This window comes from Mesoplodon densirostris, chromosome 15 (genome assembly GCF_025265405.1).
Source record: "Mesoplodon densirostris isolate mMesDen1 chromosome 15, mMesDen1 primary haplotype, whole genome shotgun sequence".
In the NCBI taxonomy this organism is placed as follows: Eukaryota; Metazoa; Chordata; class Mammalia; order Artiodactyla; family Ziphiidae; genus Mesoplodon; species Mesoplodon densirostris.
In genome coordinates this window covers 5,912,585-5,930,665 of record NC_082675.1, presented here as the reverse complement: position 1 = coordinate 5,930,665, position 18,081 = coordinate 5,912,585, and the positions used below count along the sequence as shown (strand labels likewise).

Genomic DNA, 18,081 nt, shown 5'->3' with positions numbered 1-18,081 from the left:
AGAGAAGCCTTCCCTGACCACTCTCTCCACAGTCGTCCTCCCAGCCACCCTGCCATCATGGGGTTTTGTTATCTCCAGAGCACTTATCACTCCCTGAAATTAGCTCCTTGGCTCCAGTGCTCATGGACAGCCGTGTCTCTGCACTCACAACTGCTAGGCGTGCAGGAGGCATCAGGCAAATGAACAAAGCTCCAGACACCCTGGGTACCTGGGTTTGGGAGCCCTCTGGGCATCCCCCCCAGGCATCTCTGCTGCCTCTCTGGGGCTCCCAATTAGGAGCTCCAAAGAGAGGAGGGAGCTGAGCAGTTTATCCCCCCGGGGGGGTCCTGGACCCTCCCCTCCCCAGAAGAGACGTCAGGGAGTGCCTGGCTCTCACACCAGGGGCACGTCCACATGCACTCTGTGCCGGTGCCCCAGACGGCAGATTCTGCCAACATCCCCTGTGGTCTGGATTCCCTGACCTCACTTCTAATTCCTAAGGAAGGAGTTTCGTTCTGAAGTGTCAAGAGGCGGGAACTAGGAAGTGAAATTGACCGAGACAGGAAGTCAAGCCAGGAGGTCTGAGTCACAGACTTGGAGCGCAGAATGAGGTGAAGGAGCAGGGGGTAGCCGCAGAGGTGCCAGCGAGAGGGGCTTCTCTGCGTGGTGGCACACGGAGGCTTGGCCAGACCACTCTGGCTGTCCCGGCTACCCTCAGTGGGGAGCTTCCCATACACTGTCTGGGGGCCTGGGACAAACTGTTCTCCCGGGAGCAGTGACTCACCCTCCTCAGCTCACGTACACTGGCCCCCAGAAAGGCCTCGTCCCTGTTATGTCCCTCCGCACGCTGCCACCCGCTCAGGGTCCCTGATGTAGCCTGGGGTCTTCGAACCTGTACCAGTGGCCAACCTCCACCCCGCCACGGGCGAGTTCTGATAACCTGGGGGCAGGAGGAGTCTTTCTAGCACCTGCAGTCACCACACTGTCATCCATCTGCATCCTGGGAATGTCACAGCTGCTCCCTCTGGAAACCAGCGTCCGCCACCCCCTCCCCACCCCCCCGGAAACACTCGCTCCCCATTACCCCAGCCAGCCCTGTGCAGTCCTGAAGTTTTCTGTTCCCTTCATGAAGAAGCACAGGCCGCCTACAAGAGGGACATATCCACACCCCTCCCGCCAAATGCCACTTTCCAAGAGAAACTCCAGTTTGCAAAACAAGATTTTCTGCCTAAAACACTATCAAAGGAGTGGGGGGGAAAATCCAGCAGACTCAGTCCTGAGTCATGCCACTTCCTTATTTTGGAAACTCCAAGCCCTGGGTGGGTTTGACTTGCACCCAGCCCTTGGTTGGCGACCTTGCCAGGAGCCTACTGTGTATCTGAACCTCTGACACTCCCGCCAGTCCCCGAGGGGATTCGGCCGGACAACTTCACACCTGAACTTGGACTTACCTTCCAAGTAAGTCCAAGTTAACTTTTCTGTCCGTCTACTCTTTTCAAAATAAGCCTCGGTGCCTACATAAGCCTCAGCTTCAGCTATTACATCTGCAAATCACAGTGACGATGTGATCTCCCAATACATGATCAAAGCCAATGATCTCCCAATACATGATCACCTATTAAGATGAAAAAAAAAAAATCACCTGTGTGCAACCCAACACCCTACCACTTTGGGAAAAATGCCCTGTTCTGTGTCCAATGTCAAGTTTTCCCACAGAGCACAGCCAAGTGGTTTGCCCCCAGGGCCAAGCAGATCTATGTTATTTGCTGGGCAAGCCCCAGCTCACCGCCCCTTGGGCCTCAGTTTTCCCATCTGCGAAGCAGAAGGCATGTGCGCTTGTGTGTGCATGTGTGTGTGTGTGCATGCACACGTGCGTTCGCAAATATGAAGAACTCGCCTTGAGGGTCCCTTGGGAGGATTAAGTAATATCATTCGTGCAAAATGCTGGAACCAGCCAGCAGCCACCACATGGTAACAGACATCATCACTGCTGTGTAACCTGCCAGGGGGCTCTTTCCCTGAGGAAGCACCAACTGGAACGGCCATGTGTGGATTTTGCCCCTGGGAGTGCAGGTGGGCTGGGAGATGCTTGACTTTACCTTCCAGGGTGCTGACAAGGAACAAGAGAGTGGCCTGGAGCTTGCCCTGGTGTCTGGCTGTCCCCCAAGTTCATGCAGAAACCCCGACTCTCTCCTCCTTCTGAGCCATCACAGTGGCCTGTCTCCCACACGTCAGAAGCATCCAGATCGGGGGAGAGCGCACCCAAGACAAAGCTCAGCAGTCTCTCTCCAGCCGGAGGTGGCGACAGCTCCCCACTGATGCCAGCCCTGGGATGCTGCAGGGTCCCTTCTGACAAACCTTTAAGGCCGCCCCGCTCCTGTACATCAACCGTCCTCAGCCCCCCTCCAGGCGCCGGCCCCGTCTCCTGCTGGGCCCTCCCTGATGCCCGTACTCAGAAGTGACCCAGCACCCCTGGTGCATCAGCCGCCAGCCCTGTGCGTTAACCACAGCGCCATGCCGCCCGTCGTGAGCGCCTGTGGGCAGGTGCACGGCTGTCCAAGCACAGAGGCCATCGCTCTCCCTTGGTCCCTGCAGTGAGGACGGCATGAGGCTTTGATGATAGACACGTGGATGGTAGGCCCCACATTTCCAAGTTCCAAGGCTGGAGACTCACGCCTCCCCTCCCCAAGCCTCAGACTCTTCATCCGTAAAAACTAATTAAACCAGCCAGTGTGCACAGCAAGCATTTTGGAGGTGCAAAGCAATCAGTGGTTTCTCCCTCGGTCCCCATGAAAGGGGGCGAGTCCTGCAGGCAGAGACAGCCTGAAGTTACTGGGGGAGAGTTCGGGGTCCACCTGGGCTCCATCCGGCCCGACGGGCCTTGCTTGGGGCCACCAGATCCTGGTCCCTGCAGCACCCTACTCTGGGGCCGCACACCTCGCCTTCTCCCTCCCCACCAGGCAGGCCACTCGAGGCCAGGGAGGGGCTGGTGGCCAGGAGCTGGGCCAGTGCCTATTTCTGGTCTGGAATGGTGTGCCTGGGGGCTCCCCTGCCCCCTCCACAGCTGGCGCCCTGTCCACCAGAGAAGGGGGCTGGAGACCAGTAGGAACTGCCAGCAAAGCCCTGGGCCTCCCACACAGCTGGGTCGAGACTGCAAGCCAGGCCAGGCTGACCTTTCCCAGGGGAACTAGAGCCTCACATCCCAGCCTAGTGCCTGCCCAGCATGGCGCTGGGCCCGAGGGCAGGCAGCCAGCTCCCTGAGGCTGCCCTGCACATGCTCAGTCCTCACTTTGTATGAGCCCCAGGACAGGCAGCCCTGACTCCAAGCACAAAGGAAGGAGCAGGTGCCCACCTGCCAACCTGGAATCCCGCAGCCATCCTGTCCCCTGTCCCACTCTTCCCCATGCAATGGTCTTCCCCATGCTCTCAGAGTAATAGCCAAACTCTATCCCGCAGCTGGTAAGGCTGGGGGGTGAGGGGTGGCCCTCCCGACGGCCCCTCCATTCCTTGCCTCTCTTCCCCTCGTTCTCTGGGTTTTAACAGCTTCTTACTTGACCACGCTGCCCTGGCCGCAGGGCCTTTGCACATGCTATTCCTTTGCTGGGAGGCCCTTCCCTCTCTCGTCATCTGATTAATAGTAGCCAGGTCCATGGACTCACTCATCCAAGCCTCACACCAGCCCCATTCCCATTCTGTAACTAGAGTGCGTGAGTTCAAATCCCAGCTCCACCAATTAACAGCTGTGTGGCCTTGGGCAGCTCACTCAACCTCTCTCGGTCTCAATTTCATCATCTGGATAAAGACACTAGTAATAGCATCTGCCTCTTAAGGTTTGTGGGATGAAGTGACTTGATATACAAAACGCCTTTAGCTGTACCTGGTACCCAGGCGTACCGACAAGTACTTGATAGTGTTACTTAATGTTATTTCGTGCTTTGGGTGTCAGCCCAAGGGCCCTTCCCCGGCGCTGTGAAGCCACCTCCAAATGTCATTCTACGCTTGCTCAGGAGGCCACTCACCTCCAACCCCCTTCCCTGCGGCCCCGGGAAGCGTAGGCACTGCTCAGTGTCACACACCCACAAGGGACAGAGCTGGGACTCAAACCCAGGAAGAAAGGCTCCAGAGTCTGTGTGCTGAACTGCAGGCCTGCCACTTCTGAGCACGTACCGTATGCCAAGGACAGCACGAATATGGCTCATGCCACTCTTATAATGCCCCTCGGTGATGGCATCCAGCCTCATTTTGGAGGACGAGGGAAAATGAGGCCAAGACAGGGATGGGCCAGGGTCACAAGGCTGAGGAGCCGGTTATCATTACAAACAGTGACAGGGAACTCAGTGTGTCTAAGTCACCACCCCTGTAAGCGCTTCTGTTTTCTTTCACCAAAACCCCACGAAGGTGGCTGTCCTGGATTCAACAGTGCTCCCCACCCACCGCCAAATTTCATGTCCACCCACCTGTAACCTGTGAACGTGACCTTATTTGGGAAAAAAAGTCTTTATAGACGTGATCGAGTTAAGATGAGGTCATGCTAGATTAGGGTGGGTCCTTATAAGAAGAGGAAAATTTGGACAGAGACACGCAGAGGGAAGACAGCCATGTACGATGCAGGCAGGGATTGGAATGTCTAGAAGCCAAGGAGCGCCGAGGATTGCCAGCAACAGCAGAGGTTGGAGGAGGAGAGGCAGGACCCTCCCCCGGAGCCCTCAGAGGGAACCCAGCCCTGCCGACACCTTGATTTTGGACTCACGGTCTCCAGAACTGGGAGAGAATACATTTCTGTTGTTTTTAAGCTACTAAGTTTGTACTTTGTTATGGCAGCCCCAGGAAACTCATACAGTGGGTGATACTCTAATTCCCATTGTACAGATGAGGAAACTGAGGCACAGAGAGGTTGACTAGCTTGCCTGAGGTCACAGAGCTCAAAGGTCCAGAGGCTGAGGTCCAGTTTCTCTCTGGGGATGGGGGACCCTCTGCAGCTCATCCTTCTAGGCCTGGCTCCTGGAAGTCTCCTGGGATGCCTGGGGCAGGCTCAGTGGTCCCAAGGCCCTGGGGACACCTGGCTGCTCACTTCCTGGGCTCCCCGAGGGAGGGACCAGGACTGGCTCATCTCTGGGTACCCCTGCCCTGCCCAGGGTGAGGCACTGGGTCGACGTAAATGGGTAGGAGGAGGGGTGGGTACCATCTGTCTCGGGCACAGCTGGGTTTTGGGTACCTTCCTGGGTTTCTGAGGGCCGGGGGCACTGGAACATTCCTAGTCCCTCCACCCCCACCCACTGTGGAGGAGGAGTCCTGGGGGCTGCCAGCACCTGCCTCCCGGCCCCGACCCCCCTCCCACCGCCTGGAACATGCAGCCATTAGCAGCCACCCTGAGCGGTAATTGTCCAGATTGCTATAATTCACAGCGGACAAGCACACTGGCACTCATCACATTATCACAAATGTCACTGAGCAGGGCCTCGGCGTGCACGGTCCCCGGGGGGACTTGCACGCTGCCGTCTCCGCGGGCAGGACCCAGGATGAGCTCGCTGCCGCCACAACCTTGAGACAGTGGGGTGCGCTCCCGTCTCAGCCGGTGAGTCATCCCCAGCCGTCTCCCAAAGGAAGAGAGAGAGCAGCCTCTGACTCAGCCGACTCCCCGGTTCCCGGGCAACTGGGAAGGAGCTGGGGATGGGGCTGTCATGACGACAGAAGACACAGCACAGGCTGGCAGCCCTGGGACATGCACGTGGAGCCCCTCACGGCCCTGGTGGGTGGGTCCCCGCGCAATATCACTGCCGGTGGCTGAGATCCCAGGGTCTCACGTGTGGTTAAAAAAAACATGCAATTCTACACAAATGTCCACAACAGCATTATTCACAATAGCCAAGAGGTGGAAACAACCCAAGTGTCCATCAGGCAATGGATGAACGGATAAACAGAACTCCTCTGTCCACACGGAGGAATACAACTCAGCCGTAAGAAGGAATGAGGTGCTGACGCAGGCTACGACATGGATGGACCTCAACAACACGATGCTGAGAGAGGCCAGACACAAAGGGGCATAAGTTGTATGATTCAATTCACGCCGAAGTCCTAAACGGGCAAATCCATAGAGACAGAAAGCGGACTAGTGGGCACCAGAGGTTGGCAGGGTTTGGGGAGAATGGGGAATGACTGCTAATGGGTACGAGGTCTCCGTTTGGGGTGACAGAAAGTTCTGGGGCTAGAGAGTGGTGATGGCTGCACAACGCTGTGAATGTACGTACTTAATGCCACTGAACTGTACACTTTAAAATAATTAAAATGGTAGGTTTTTACGTTTTATGTATTTCACCAAAATTAAAGGGGGGGGGAAACATCACACATTTTCAAATAAAGCCTCTTTTGCACCCCATGGTGAATCCACACCGAAAACCACAAAGTAGACACAGAAGAAGGAAGAAAAGGAAAACGTGGCCCCCTTGGGGGGCTGACAGCACCCACGGACCCCTGGCAGCCAGAGACTGTGCCCACAGGCCCCCGTTAGTGCTCCTCTGACACACTGAATATAGGACCTCACCTGCGAGAGGAAGCTTCTCCTCTTCTGAATGATGCTGAGGGTCCAGCCCGGCCCTTCCTCCAGGCCAGCCTCACCAGAGGGCGGGGAGCTTGGAGGAAGGAGGTCTGGAGCCTCCGAGGGACAGCGTGCCCGGAGGACAGGAGCCCTGAGGGGAGGGGCCCACTCCCAGGCAGGGGGCCTGCTCAGGTCTGGGGCTGCTCCTGGTCAGTTTCTGAAACACCAGGACCAGACGCTCAGGCCCCTAGGGACCCTTTCCCAGGGCAGGGGGAGGGGAGGGGGTGGGCAGGGCAGGCAGCCCATGGTCCAAGGTCTCAGCCTCCGGGCCCAGCTGTCCTCGCACACAACTGTCCCTGTGCACCTGGGTCCTTCATTAGAAAGGCCATTTGCTCCCTCCCTGAGTCATGACCTGGAGCTCTGGGCACAAAGAAGCTGCACGTCAGCAGTGGGGCCTCAGCAGGACCTTGGGGACAAGAGCCGGGAGGCCCAGGTCACCAGCCCCAGGACCGGGCCATCCTCGGCCTCTGCCTCTCACTCCCTCGTCCACAGAACGGCCGGAAACAAGACTCACCTCTCAGGGCCGGGGTCAAGGTGAATGAGAGAAAGCAGGGAAAATGGGGCTCAGACGCCACCTCAGCCTTGGCCTTCCTGCCGGCGCTGAGCTAGTCTGACGGCCCCTGCACTGGGCACAGGAGAGGGAGGGACAGCCGGAGCATCTCCCAGAGATGGGGGCCGGGGGATCGACGCCGACGTAGCCCTGAAAGTGCCGGGCCGTCCTTGGGACCCTCAGTGCCTGTTGTCTCTGGCTTCTCTTGGCCAACCCGGATGCCCCTCTCTTTTCACAGATGGGGAAACTGAGGCCCAGAGATTGGTCACTGAGCCAGGAAGTCAAGGGCCCAGCCATCCTGGCTCCAATGAACAACAAATGTGCGGGTGGCTTCTACAGAGAACGTGGGGTCGGCACCACAGCGCAGGGAGACGGCGCAGCGGAGGGGAACAGCTTGACCCCGTGGCCCCGCCGCGGTGGCCACCGGCAGGCTCTGCACCTCCCAAGGCACCCAGGTACTCTGCCGCCACTCCGTCTGCAAGGCCACGACGTGCTGGCCCCAGTGGCCACGGAAGCCGTACACCGACAACATGGCCACACAGACCCATTTTCTGGAGGACAAAACTGAGGCTCCGAGGAGACGTGGCCCATCTGAGAACACCCAGAAGCGGAGCGTGCCCCCTGCAGACCACACCACAGCCCCGTTTAAGGGCACAGGTCAACCTCCTCCCCACCACACGAGCTGCAGGACCTGGATGCCCATCAAGGGCCATTAGAGCAGCCAGAAACCCCTCACCTTTCTTGGCTGTTTCCATCTCTTCTTCGGTCCAGCGAGAGCTCTCGTTCATCTCCATGGAAGCTGGAAAGGAAGACACAGCGTGTTGGCAGCAGCCTGGAGCGGGGCGCTTTCTCCGCCTCTGGCTACTCGGGGCGCCTGCTGGGTGGAGGGTGTGCAGGCACCTGTTTTACAGAGGGGAACGCTGAGGCGATCCAGGGCCTGGACCCTGAGCTGCCTCTGTATGCACTCGGCTGGGAGCATGGTGACCACGTGAAGGCGGGGGGGGGGGGGGGGAGATGAGAAGGGACGTGAGCTTCAGATGGGCAGGGACCTCCTCTGAGCGTGGACCCACTGGGGCCGGATGATCCTCTGTCGTGGGGGCTGCCCTGGGCATTGCGGGGTGTGGAGCAGCATCCCTGGCCTCTACCCACTAGATGCCAGGATCCCCCACTCCAACTGAAACAATCAAAAATGGTTCCAGACATGGCCACCTGTCCCCTGCGGGAGGGCCCTGCTCTACAGGGTGATTATTATATGCTCCCCTGACTCACGCGGTACAAGGATGGGGCTGCTCGTGTTACTGAGAAGGAGCGCAGCTGCCTTGGAGTCGGGGGAGTTAGCCGGGTGTCTGCTATGGCTGTTCCTGAGCCTCTCCTCCAAGTTCCCCTACACGTGAGCCCTCGCTCTTCCCTGAAAGTCGCTTAAGACGTCGGCAGGGGGGCGAGCGTGAGGGACATCAGCTGCGCGGACTCAGTGCCTGGAACCGCGCTAGGCACAGAGTACGCACTTGGTAAAGGCCGCTGACCATCAGAGGAACGTTCGGGCAGCTTCCCGGCTCCCTGCTGCCAGCTTTCCCCTTTCCTCCCACGGCACCCCCAGAGGCAGGCTGTGGAAGTGGAGCCTGGGGTGGGCGGTGCCCATCAGAGGGCCTGGGGTTGTCTTCCACTCCGCCATCCGGCCCCAACGTCAGCCTGGGGTCCAGAAGAGCCTCCCCAGAAGTCAGGTGCGCCAGTGCACTCCTGAAGGGAACCCTCCTGCCCTGGGTCTCCAGGCACTCCGGCACCAGCCCACAGGAGCTGCACGGGGTTTGTGGCCAGCGGGCTGGCTTTGAACCCCAACTGACTGGGACTTTACAGAGGCAACACCCCTTCTCTAAGGTTCAAACAGCCCGTGTACGAAACGGGTACCAACGACCTCCCACGGGAAGAAGGAAGAGGTGCCTGGCACAAACCCTGGGTGTGGACGAGGCGGGTGTCTGTGAGACAGGGAACATCACCTCCATCAACTCCCACCCCGGGAAGACATCCAGGTGGCTGGGGCCTCAGCCTGAACACTCAGGCCATGGGTCCGGGCTCCCGCAAACGCCGGAGGGCAGGCCCCAAAGGGCCAAAACGCTACAGGCAGCAAGCACACACCGGCTGCCCCCCTGTGGCCGAACTTGGGAACTGCTACTCAATTCTTCTCTTGTTTCCCCCCTTGGGGTAGGGCGTGAGGCTCAGAGCACCTGGGGGTGGGCACCCACTGAGCAGAAGGAGAAACTGAGGCCCACAGAAATGAAGGTACAGGGACTTCCCCGGCTGTCCAGTGGTTAAGACTCCACACTTCCACTACAGGGGGCGTGGGTTCGATCCCTGGTCGGGGAACTAAGATCCCGCAAAAAGGGGTGGTTTTTCGGCGGCTTGCGGGATCTTAGTTCCCTGACCAGGGATTGAACCCAGGCCCTTGGCACTGAAAGAGCAGAGTCCTAACCACTGGACCACCAGGGAAGTCCCAAGGCCAGATCTTCTGAGTGAAAAACAAAACCAAATTGGTGACCTGGAATTTTATGTGAACTCTCCAGCCCTGGAATAATCACGGCTGACAGCCAGTGAGCCTTTCCCACGTCCCAGGCACTGTTCTAGGCCCTTCCTACACACAAAGTCACTAAAACGCTCACCCCACGGGGACAGGCATTACGGGCAACTGCAGTGCCGATGAGGCCACTGAGGCACAGAGAGGTTAAGGAACTCGCCTCAGGTCACAGAGCGAGTGTGCAGCTAATGCTGGGATTCTGAGCCTGCTGTGCTTGCGGCGCCCCTTCCCCAGCCCGAGACTCACCCAGCTCGGCGCTCTGTTGCGGGGTGATGGCCTCCTCACTGTTGGCCTCGTTGGCCATTGAGCGGGTGATGCGGCCTTTGCGTCTTCCCTGGCTGTTGGCGGTTTTGCGGCCTTTGGAGGCCACTGCCTCCTTCTCATCGTTGTCTTCCCCAGAGGTGTCATCCGTCTTCTCCCTAAAGGCCAGGGAGGGGAGACAGGGATGGTTTCACTGGAGCCGGGAACCTAGGTGGCAGTTTCAAGAGACCTGCTTTTCCTTAGCAAGATTGAGTGCTGGCTGCCAGCGATTTTCTACTAATCAGAGGGTAGGAAAGAGGGAAAAAGCTTGGGGTGAGGGCTGGCTGGGAGCAATCTGCAAGGTTCCTTTATTCACCAGACGAGGGAGTACGCCTGGTAGCCGTCTGCAATGCCATCTTATTCATGAAAAGGGAGGTGTGAACTGGTAGCTGTTGTCTGCTTTATTCTCCTAACAGGGACGTGGGCTGGGAGTTAACCGACTGGCTATTTTATTCACCAAGTAGGGGTGTGGGCTGGTGGCTATCTGCAAGACCATTTTATACACCAAACAGAGATGCTCTCTGCTCTCTGCCTGCAAGATTACTGGATTAACGGCATGGGGGTGCAGGCTGGTAAAACCTTCAGGCCACTTTACTCCCCAAAGAGGAGACGTCCCCCAAGGGGCCCTATAAACGGCACTGACTTTGCCTTCCGTATTATCATGGACCACTGTGGCCTGCAGAAAACGCAAGAGGAAAGTTTCCTGCCGGTCTTATGCAGGCCGAGCCAGGCGTGTGGGGAGCATGTGACCTCAATAACTGGGGCTGGGACTTTCTCAGAAGCCGACTCAGGAGACTTTACTGCGGGGCTCCTCAGATTTATCACCTCCGCTTTCCATTCATCTTCCTGAAGGGCCTCGCAGGAGCGTCTGGGAGACGAGGGGTAACGAAGCCAGATGCTCTCAGAAGCCACATTCCTGAGCCCACTCCAGGTACCTGGCGCTAAGCCGTGCCCACTCCCCGCCCTTCCTCGGAGTGAATCTCCAGCTGGCTGTGCTCCCACCCCTGGCAGGCACGGGAGGCTGCCGGTGGGGGGCCCCCCCACCCCGAGGCGAGGCTGTGCCTTGATCTGCAAGAACTCACACTGACAGCGATCATTGGAAAGGTGAGGGCTGCCGCCTGCCTGCATCCTCTGACCCCCCCTCCCGCCCCCAGCATCTCAGGAGACTCGGCCGAGGAGGGGGAGGAGGAGGAGGAGAGGAGGCAAAGAGTTCCAGAGTCACTGCCTGGATTTATTCGCTCAGGAGTGGAGCTCAAATGAGCTCTCAGTCTCTGAGGTCTCCAGAGGCTTCGAGAAAGAAAGGGCGGACAGGCGGGAGGAGAGAAGAGCAGGCTTCCGGAAGGGGGGCTGTCGGGCACAGGCAGAGCAGAAAGTGCCTCCCTTCGAGGCAGGCGATCTGTAGATGCCACCTCCTCGCACACCCGTACAGGGGGCCGTCCACGGCCCCGTTCAGGCTGAGCGCACACCACGGCCCTGCCACCCCCCCACCCGGGGGTCGCGGCCAGGCCCCTGCCGGGCGGCCGCCGGCCTTACTTGATCAGCTCTTCCTTGCCATCCTCCACGTCCGGCTTCTCCTCCTCCTTCTCGGCCTCCTTCTCCTTGTCCTTGTCCTCTTTCTCCTCCTGGCCGCTGCGGGGCATCTGCTGCTGCTGCTGCTGCTGCTGCTGCTGCTGCTGCTGCTGCTGCTGCTGCTGCTGCGGGGCCCCAGGGGAGGGCGGGGGTGGGGGTGAGGGAGAGGAAAACAGTGAGGTAGGTGAGCCTCTGCACCTGGGCCCAGCGAGCTGGGAGAAGAGCGGAGACCTGGCCGCTGGGAACCCAGAGTCCCCCCTGTAGTGTGAGCTGGACAGAAACCCCCGGGGAACTGGGGAGGCAGGAGTCATGGGTGAGGTATAGAAAGTGCTAGTGTCAGACGCCTGGCCTCTTTCACTTGGTGACTGTGTGACCTTGGATGAGGGTCTTGACCTCTCTGTGCTCTGATTCTTCCCCTTGAAATCGTGCCGACCCCTCAGCCAGGGGCGGGGAAGCTGAAATGAGAGACCCCTTGATGAGAGCTGGCATCTGGCACCAGTATTTACGTGGGGCGGAAGCCCCCAAGGCAGGAGGGAGGGGGCCCTGGTCAGCTTCAGGCAAGAGCATGGTGAACATGGGGAAACCTGGGGCCCTGACACCCCAGCCTGCCTGCCCCTGACAAAGCTCAGGCCATCTCTCTAAGCCTCAGTCTCCACATCTGTAAAATGGGCAGATGGAAATGTTGTCCCCAGGTCCCCGGGGGCCCATGTGAGGATGGTTGCTGCTATGATGAGGGTCCACTTTTGCTGCCGTGGGCCTGGTCTTCCTCTCACATCAGTCAGCCCTCAGAGGGGAAAAGAGCAGGCCCCGTTGGACAGGAGAGATCAAAGGGGCTCACAGCAAAACCAGCCATCCTTCCCCCACCCCGCAGGCCTGTTCCTTTCATCTCCTTCCCAAGTGGGCGGGACAGGTGCTGGCAGCAGGCTGCTGGCACTGCCCTCACCAAGACAGGGGGGACGTGGGAGCTCCTCCCCACACCGCCACCCTTTCTGTCCAGCCTGATTTCTCTTAAGACACACACTGATTCTCTTGGCCACCCCGAAGTCCTGCTTGCGGGCGGCTGCCAAACCAGACCATCTTTCCATCCCTTGGAAAAGATGAGCCAAGTGAAATGAAAACAAACACGCCGCAAAGCCTTTCAGTGTGTACTGAGGGGCGTGGTCACACCAATTCTCCAACCAAGGAGAAAGAAACCGAAGCCCACGGGGAAGGTAAGGGTGGTGTGCGAGGGTTCCCGGTTCCCTTTCTCCCCATCTTTCCTCCACGCCAGGAACGCAAGCCAGTCCCTGGCACAGGCTGCCCCGGCCTGTGACCTCACCACCACCCACCCCCGCCTGCCCCTCTCTGTAGCTTTAATTTATGACTCACGATGCGGCTGAACACAGGGCCCAGCTACAGGCATTCTGTGGGCGCCGGGGCACACAGCGGGCGCCTGCACATTCACGGGGAACCGTGGGCTTCCCGAGGCGGCAGCAGTGTCCACCCCGGAACCTCCTGGCTCAGGTCTGCCCCCTTCTCTCTATTCTGTAAGAGGAGGGGCTGGAGCGGGGGGAACAGCCTCCCTCTACCCCCTGCTCTGTTGCTGTCAATTCCCGACGGGTGGCCCAGTGTCCTTGAACTAGCCTGTCCCTCACCACCACCCCAAACCCTGAAACACTAAACTTCCAACAGCCGGGGAGCTGTGGCCGCCTCTCACCCCTGACACGTGGAGCCTCTGCTGGAGCTGGCCCCGCAGATGGGAGCTGCGGCAGAGGAGACGAGGGGGACCAGGGACCAGGACCCAGAGCAGGGGGAGATGGCACGGCCGGCTGAGGAGGGTTCCCCCTCCCTGGGGGCTGCTCGGCATGGCTGCTGTGGCCAACAGGGAGACACGCCCGGCTTCTGCACACCCAGGAACCTGACGCCCAGGGCCAGAAAGGGCAGGGCCGGGGCTTTCCAACGGCAGGGAGCGTGCCGTCTCCTAAGGCCACCGCTGGCGCCCACAACGCCCAGCTGGGCTGCAGCCGCACTCCAAAGCTTTACCTGCTGTCCCTCCCAGCAGCCGACTCCAGGCTTCCCTCCTGGAGCAGCTGTTCTTGTCCCCTAGGTCCAGGCTGGTGGCGTCTCCAGGCCCCCTGGAATCTCATCCTTGGGCCGCCAAGCAGGCCACTGTCTGCGCCCGGCACGGCCAGCACGGCTGACCAGGGCTGCTGCCCAGCGAGTCTGCACCTGCGCCTTGCTGCCCAGGGCCTTGCTGCCGCCGTCCCCCTCCAGATCCTCACAAAGCCCCACTGCGGAAGATGCCAGCATTTCCCAAGAGCTTCCGACCCGCCCGACACTGCGCTGTGCACAGTCTATTGACCAGCTCCCAGCCCCTCTGCAGTCCTGAGGATAAAGGCAAAGATGAAAAACCCAGCAGTAACAGTGACCTGGGGTTTGTCCAGGGGGGCTGCTCCTTCCCCGCAGCACGCCGAGCGCCTTGCAAATATCAATGCTATTCCACTTACTGCCCTTAGCCTGCCTCAGGCGGAAAAGGGCAGTGATCACTGCTCCCATTCTGCAGAGGAAGAAACTGAGGTTCAGACTGGCAAAGCTGCACTGCCTCAGAGTGAGGGAAAAGGGGGTCTCAGAGTGGGGAGCGGGCGTGATCTTGTCGTCCCCAAAGCCCCGCTGAGAGTCTCACCCAACTCCACACCCTGGTCAGCATCTTGGGCCTCGATGGGGGTGCTATGGGCATCCCTGCCCCTTTCTGCCTAGTCTACCCTGCCCCCCTTGCAAGATTCCTAGAGCCCTGATCTGGGCCTGGGCCAGCCCGTGACGACCCCCTCCCTCCCTGAATAATCATCCACTTCACAGCATTAATAATAAAAAAGCTCCAAGTGCCATGTGCCGGGCACATGTTTTATGTACTCCCTCATCTCCTTTACCAACCCCCATCATTCTCCCATTTTACAGAAGAGGAAACTGAGGCACTGCCAAAGCTGGGCAACGGCAACGCCAGGATTCAAACCCAGAGCCTGAGTTGACCCTGGTTACACCCAGGCCTCTCTCCCCCCTGCCATCTCCACCCCCCCGCCGCCTGCCCCCACTCAGTCCCGTGAGGAGGGTCCCAAGTCCCAGTCAGCACTAGAACCTGGTCATTATTCCCGTCGCATCCCACCCAGGTGCGCGATCCCAGTGTCAGACCCCCGTGACCTTCTCCCTGACACTCCAGGGCAGGGGCAGGCGACTCCCACACCCCACCCTCTGGGAGAAGTGGGTGCGGCGACTTCAGAGCCACCCTGGAGCCGTGGCACAGAACCCCATGGACGGGCTCCCGGTTTCCTGGGGCCTGAACTCCACCTCCCTCTGGAGAGGTGTCCGTGCGCCCCGAGCTGAGTGATGCGAGTGGAAAAGGATGAAAGCGAGAAACCCCAGGTCAGCCCTGGTCTTAACCGTGGTTTCCACTGGGAGGGACCGTCAGGCACATGGTGACCACCTGCCTGGCCTCCTGGTGGGCACAGGAGGTGAGCGGCTGTCGTCGGGATGCTCCACTCACTCTGGGAGATGGACGGCGCGAGGCGGAGGCCCCACTGCCGGGCCCCAGTCAGCCACCTCTGTCCCCGAAAGCCTTCGACGTCAGAGGACAGCAGATACAGCGACGGCTAACTCAGGGACAATTCACACGTACTAGGGCTCCGCTTCTGATCTCAGGCCCATGGCGGATCGCAGGACGGCACTTGCTGGGTTTCGCGAGCAATTTAAAGCCACTGTTCTCACAACGGCACACACAGATCACCTGAGAAGCTCTGGGAAGTCCCGACGCCCAGGACCCACCCACACCAGTCGCATCAGAATCTCAGGGTGAGAGCCCGGCATGAGCGTGTTTAAATTCCCAGCTTATTGCAATGGGCAGCCCGGTTTGACGATCAGAGCATAAGACAAGGAGCCGGCCAACTTTCTGTAGGAGCCACAGATGGTAAACGCTTCAGGGCCATCGGCCCATCGGTCTCTTTTGCAACAACTGACTCTGCCGTTTGTAGCTTGGAAACAGCCAAAGTGTAAACAAGTGAGCATGGCTACATGCCAACAAAACTGTTTACAAACACAGGTGGGGGCCAGATTTGGCCTGCAGGCCATAGCGTGCCCACCTCTGCTCTCGACCAGCACTGTTCAAACTGAAATGCACACACGAACCGCCTGGGGATATTGGGAAAATGCAGATTCCCACTCCGTGGGTCTGGGGCAGTCCTGAGACCCTGCATTTCTAGGTAGCTCCCAGGGACACCAGATACTCTTGGTGGCCGGACGACAGCGTGAGGGGCAAGGCTTCCGGGGGTCCCTGTTTCACAAAACACGTCCAGGACCCTTGCCACTGGCAGCAGGGGATGCCTGTGGACGCGGGAGAAGAACCAGAAGCCAGACTCCGCCGTCTCCAGTGATTCCGGAGCTCGGGATGAGGTTCACCTTTGCTTTCCAGACACGCCATTGGTCATGCTGACAACGGGCTTCGTGCCCAGTGCTTGGTCGTGAACCTCCCAAACCACAGCACAGCTCTGAGGAAAACCTGACCGGATCTATGGTTAGCCAGAGCCATCAGTTCAAATCCCTGAGGGACCCCTACTTCCAGAGCGCTGAGGGCTGGACTCACTGAGCCTGCTCTGTGCTGAAGCCTCAGACTGGGAGCTGTACAGAAAATGATATGAATAAAAACAACAAATGCTGATGAAGCACAACGAACATGTGATGAGGCTTTCTCCTCCTCATCTGATACCTGCAGTTAATAAAATCCTCCCAACAACGCTGGCATTATCTCTGTTTTATAGACGAGCACACAAAGACACAGAGAGGTTAACCCACCAAAGGTCACACAGCATTTCCTAGCGAGATCCTACAGGCAGGTGCTGTGTCTCTCACCCTGGGGAATCACAGGCTCCTCTTCACCCCCGTTTAAGCCAAACCGTTCATCCCCTCCACAAGCACGCGCACAGAAAATACAGTCCCCAACCTTACGGAGCTAGGACAGGACACATGGCGGCTGCAGGGACAAGAAAACTTTAACAAGGCCCAGCACATGGCAGGTGTGACGGTGATTCCTCCTGACCAGCGGGGATGAGGTAGGAGGCCTCCGAGCTGAATCTCCAAAGGCTTTTGGCGGAGAAGGATGAGACCCGGGGACGTTTCAGGGAGGGGACCTCTTCAGGCAAAAGCAGGACGACGTGAAGTCGCCCACGGTCCTTACAGAATGACGTACTGGACTTGGCTGCAGAGCTTGACTGGCTTTAACGCCCGTGCTCAGAACTACGGGAGGTGCCCTGACAGCTGTGGACAGCCACGGAGGGCTTTTTTCAGAAGGTGGAGGGCGAGCAGCCTTGATGTGATCCACGCCGTGTTTTAGGGCGATGCAGCAGCGGGTCAAGGGAAGGGTGGCCATTGGTTCCAGGAATAAGAGGAGAGAGTCCATGGGCCTCCCTGGTGGCGCAAGTGGTTGAGAGTCCGCCTGCCGATGCAGGGGATACGGGTTCGTGCCCCGGTCTGGGAGGATCCCATATGCCACGGAGCGGCTGGGCCCGTGAGCCATGGCCGCTGGGCCTGCGCGTCCGGAGCCTGTGCTCCGCAACGGGGGAGGCCACAACAGTGAGAGGCCCGCATACCGCAAAAAAAAAAAAAAAGAGGAGAGAGTCCAGTGAAAAGGTGGTACCAACCATCCCGGAAGGAGCTGGTGAGATTTACTGCCCGACGACATGCTCAGTCCTCCAAAGGCCTGATGAGACCTTCCCGACACCCAGCAACACCGACTGTGACACCATCTCACTCATTCATTCAACAAACACTCTGCTGAGCAGGTACTACGTGCCAAGTGCCTCCAGGGAGCAAATCCAGGAGGGGTCTGCCCTCGAGACACCCTATCTCTTGGCAGTGGGGGAAGGGAGATCACAGGAGCCCAAGGTTGGTGGGAGGCGTGGGGTCAGGGGTCAGGGCTAAGACACAAAAGTTTTCTGTTGCTGGCAGCCCCTCCCTGACATTCGGCCCCCACCATTCTGATCCAGTTCACGTGTCTTCCTGGAAGAAAAAGGCAGGCAGGGGATGCTGCCTTGGCCCGTGAAAGGCATCCTTTATAAGACACACAGATATAGGTGTGTGGGGCCGGCGTGTACCAGCTCACAAGTGCAGACTTCAGTTTCCAGGAATTTTGCAGGTTAGTTGTTAGAAACAGCCATTATGAAAAATGGAAATGCACAACTTTACAATTAAAGAAATTATCATAAAAACAATGGTAGTAAGTACTCACAATGCATCCCTTCACCATTACTTGACTCCATTTGGCTGCTACCTGTGCTCCCGTATGCCACTGCGTCCACACTGCAGAAGTAGGATATGGTCCCGTCCCCCGAGGCGCTATGCACACCCCCTTCCCAATTCCACGTTCAGTGGGTAGCTTGGAATCAGCACGATGGGAGCGTTTACACCATGGTAATCGGCACGCGCTACAGTCGGGGCTTCGCCTCCTGAAAGCTGGTTGTTAGACACTCACCAGCGCTCCACTGCACACAGACGTGT

The 18,081-nt window shown here is 58.7% G+C and overlaps 1 protein-coding gene across 25 annotated transcripts in view; it reads right to left on the bottom strand.

The window, feature by feature from the left end:
- The window catches only part of NCOR2 (nuclear receptor corepressor 2), a 225,059-nt gene that overhangs the window by 62,343 nt on the left and 144,635 nt on the right, over nucleotides 1-18,081 (bottom strand). For 17 of the 25 annotated variants that reach the window (XM_060118197.1, XM_060118203.1, XM_060118202.1 and 14 more), the window contains 3 exons: nucleotides 11,527-11,691; nucleotides 9,940-10,112; nucleotides 7,861-7,923 (listed from right to left, as the gene is read on the bottom strand). In XM_060118197.1, coding sequence (XP_059974180.1) covers nucleotides 7,861-7,923; nucleotides 9,940-10,112; nucleotides 11,527-11,691 — 401 coding nt within the window. The remainder of the gene's footprint in view (nucleotides 1-7,860; nucleotides 7,924-9,939; nucleotides 10,113-11,526; nucleotides 11,692-18,081) is intronic. The other 8 variants (XM_060118204.1, XM_060118211.1, XM_060118214.1 and 5 more) reach the window with 2 other exon arrangements.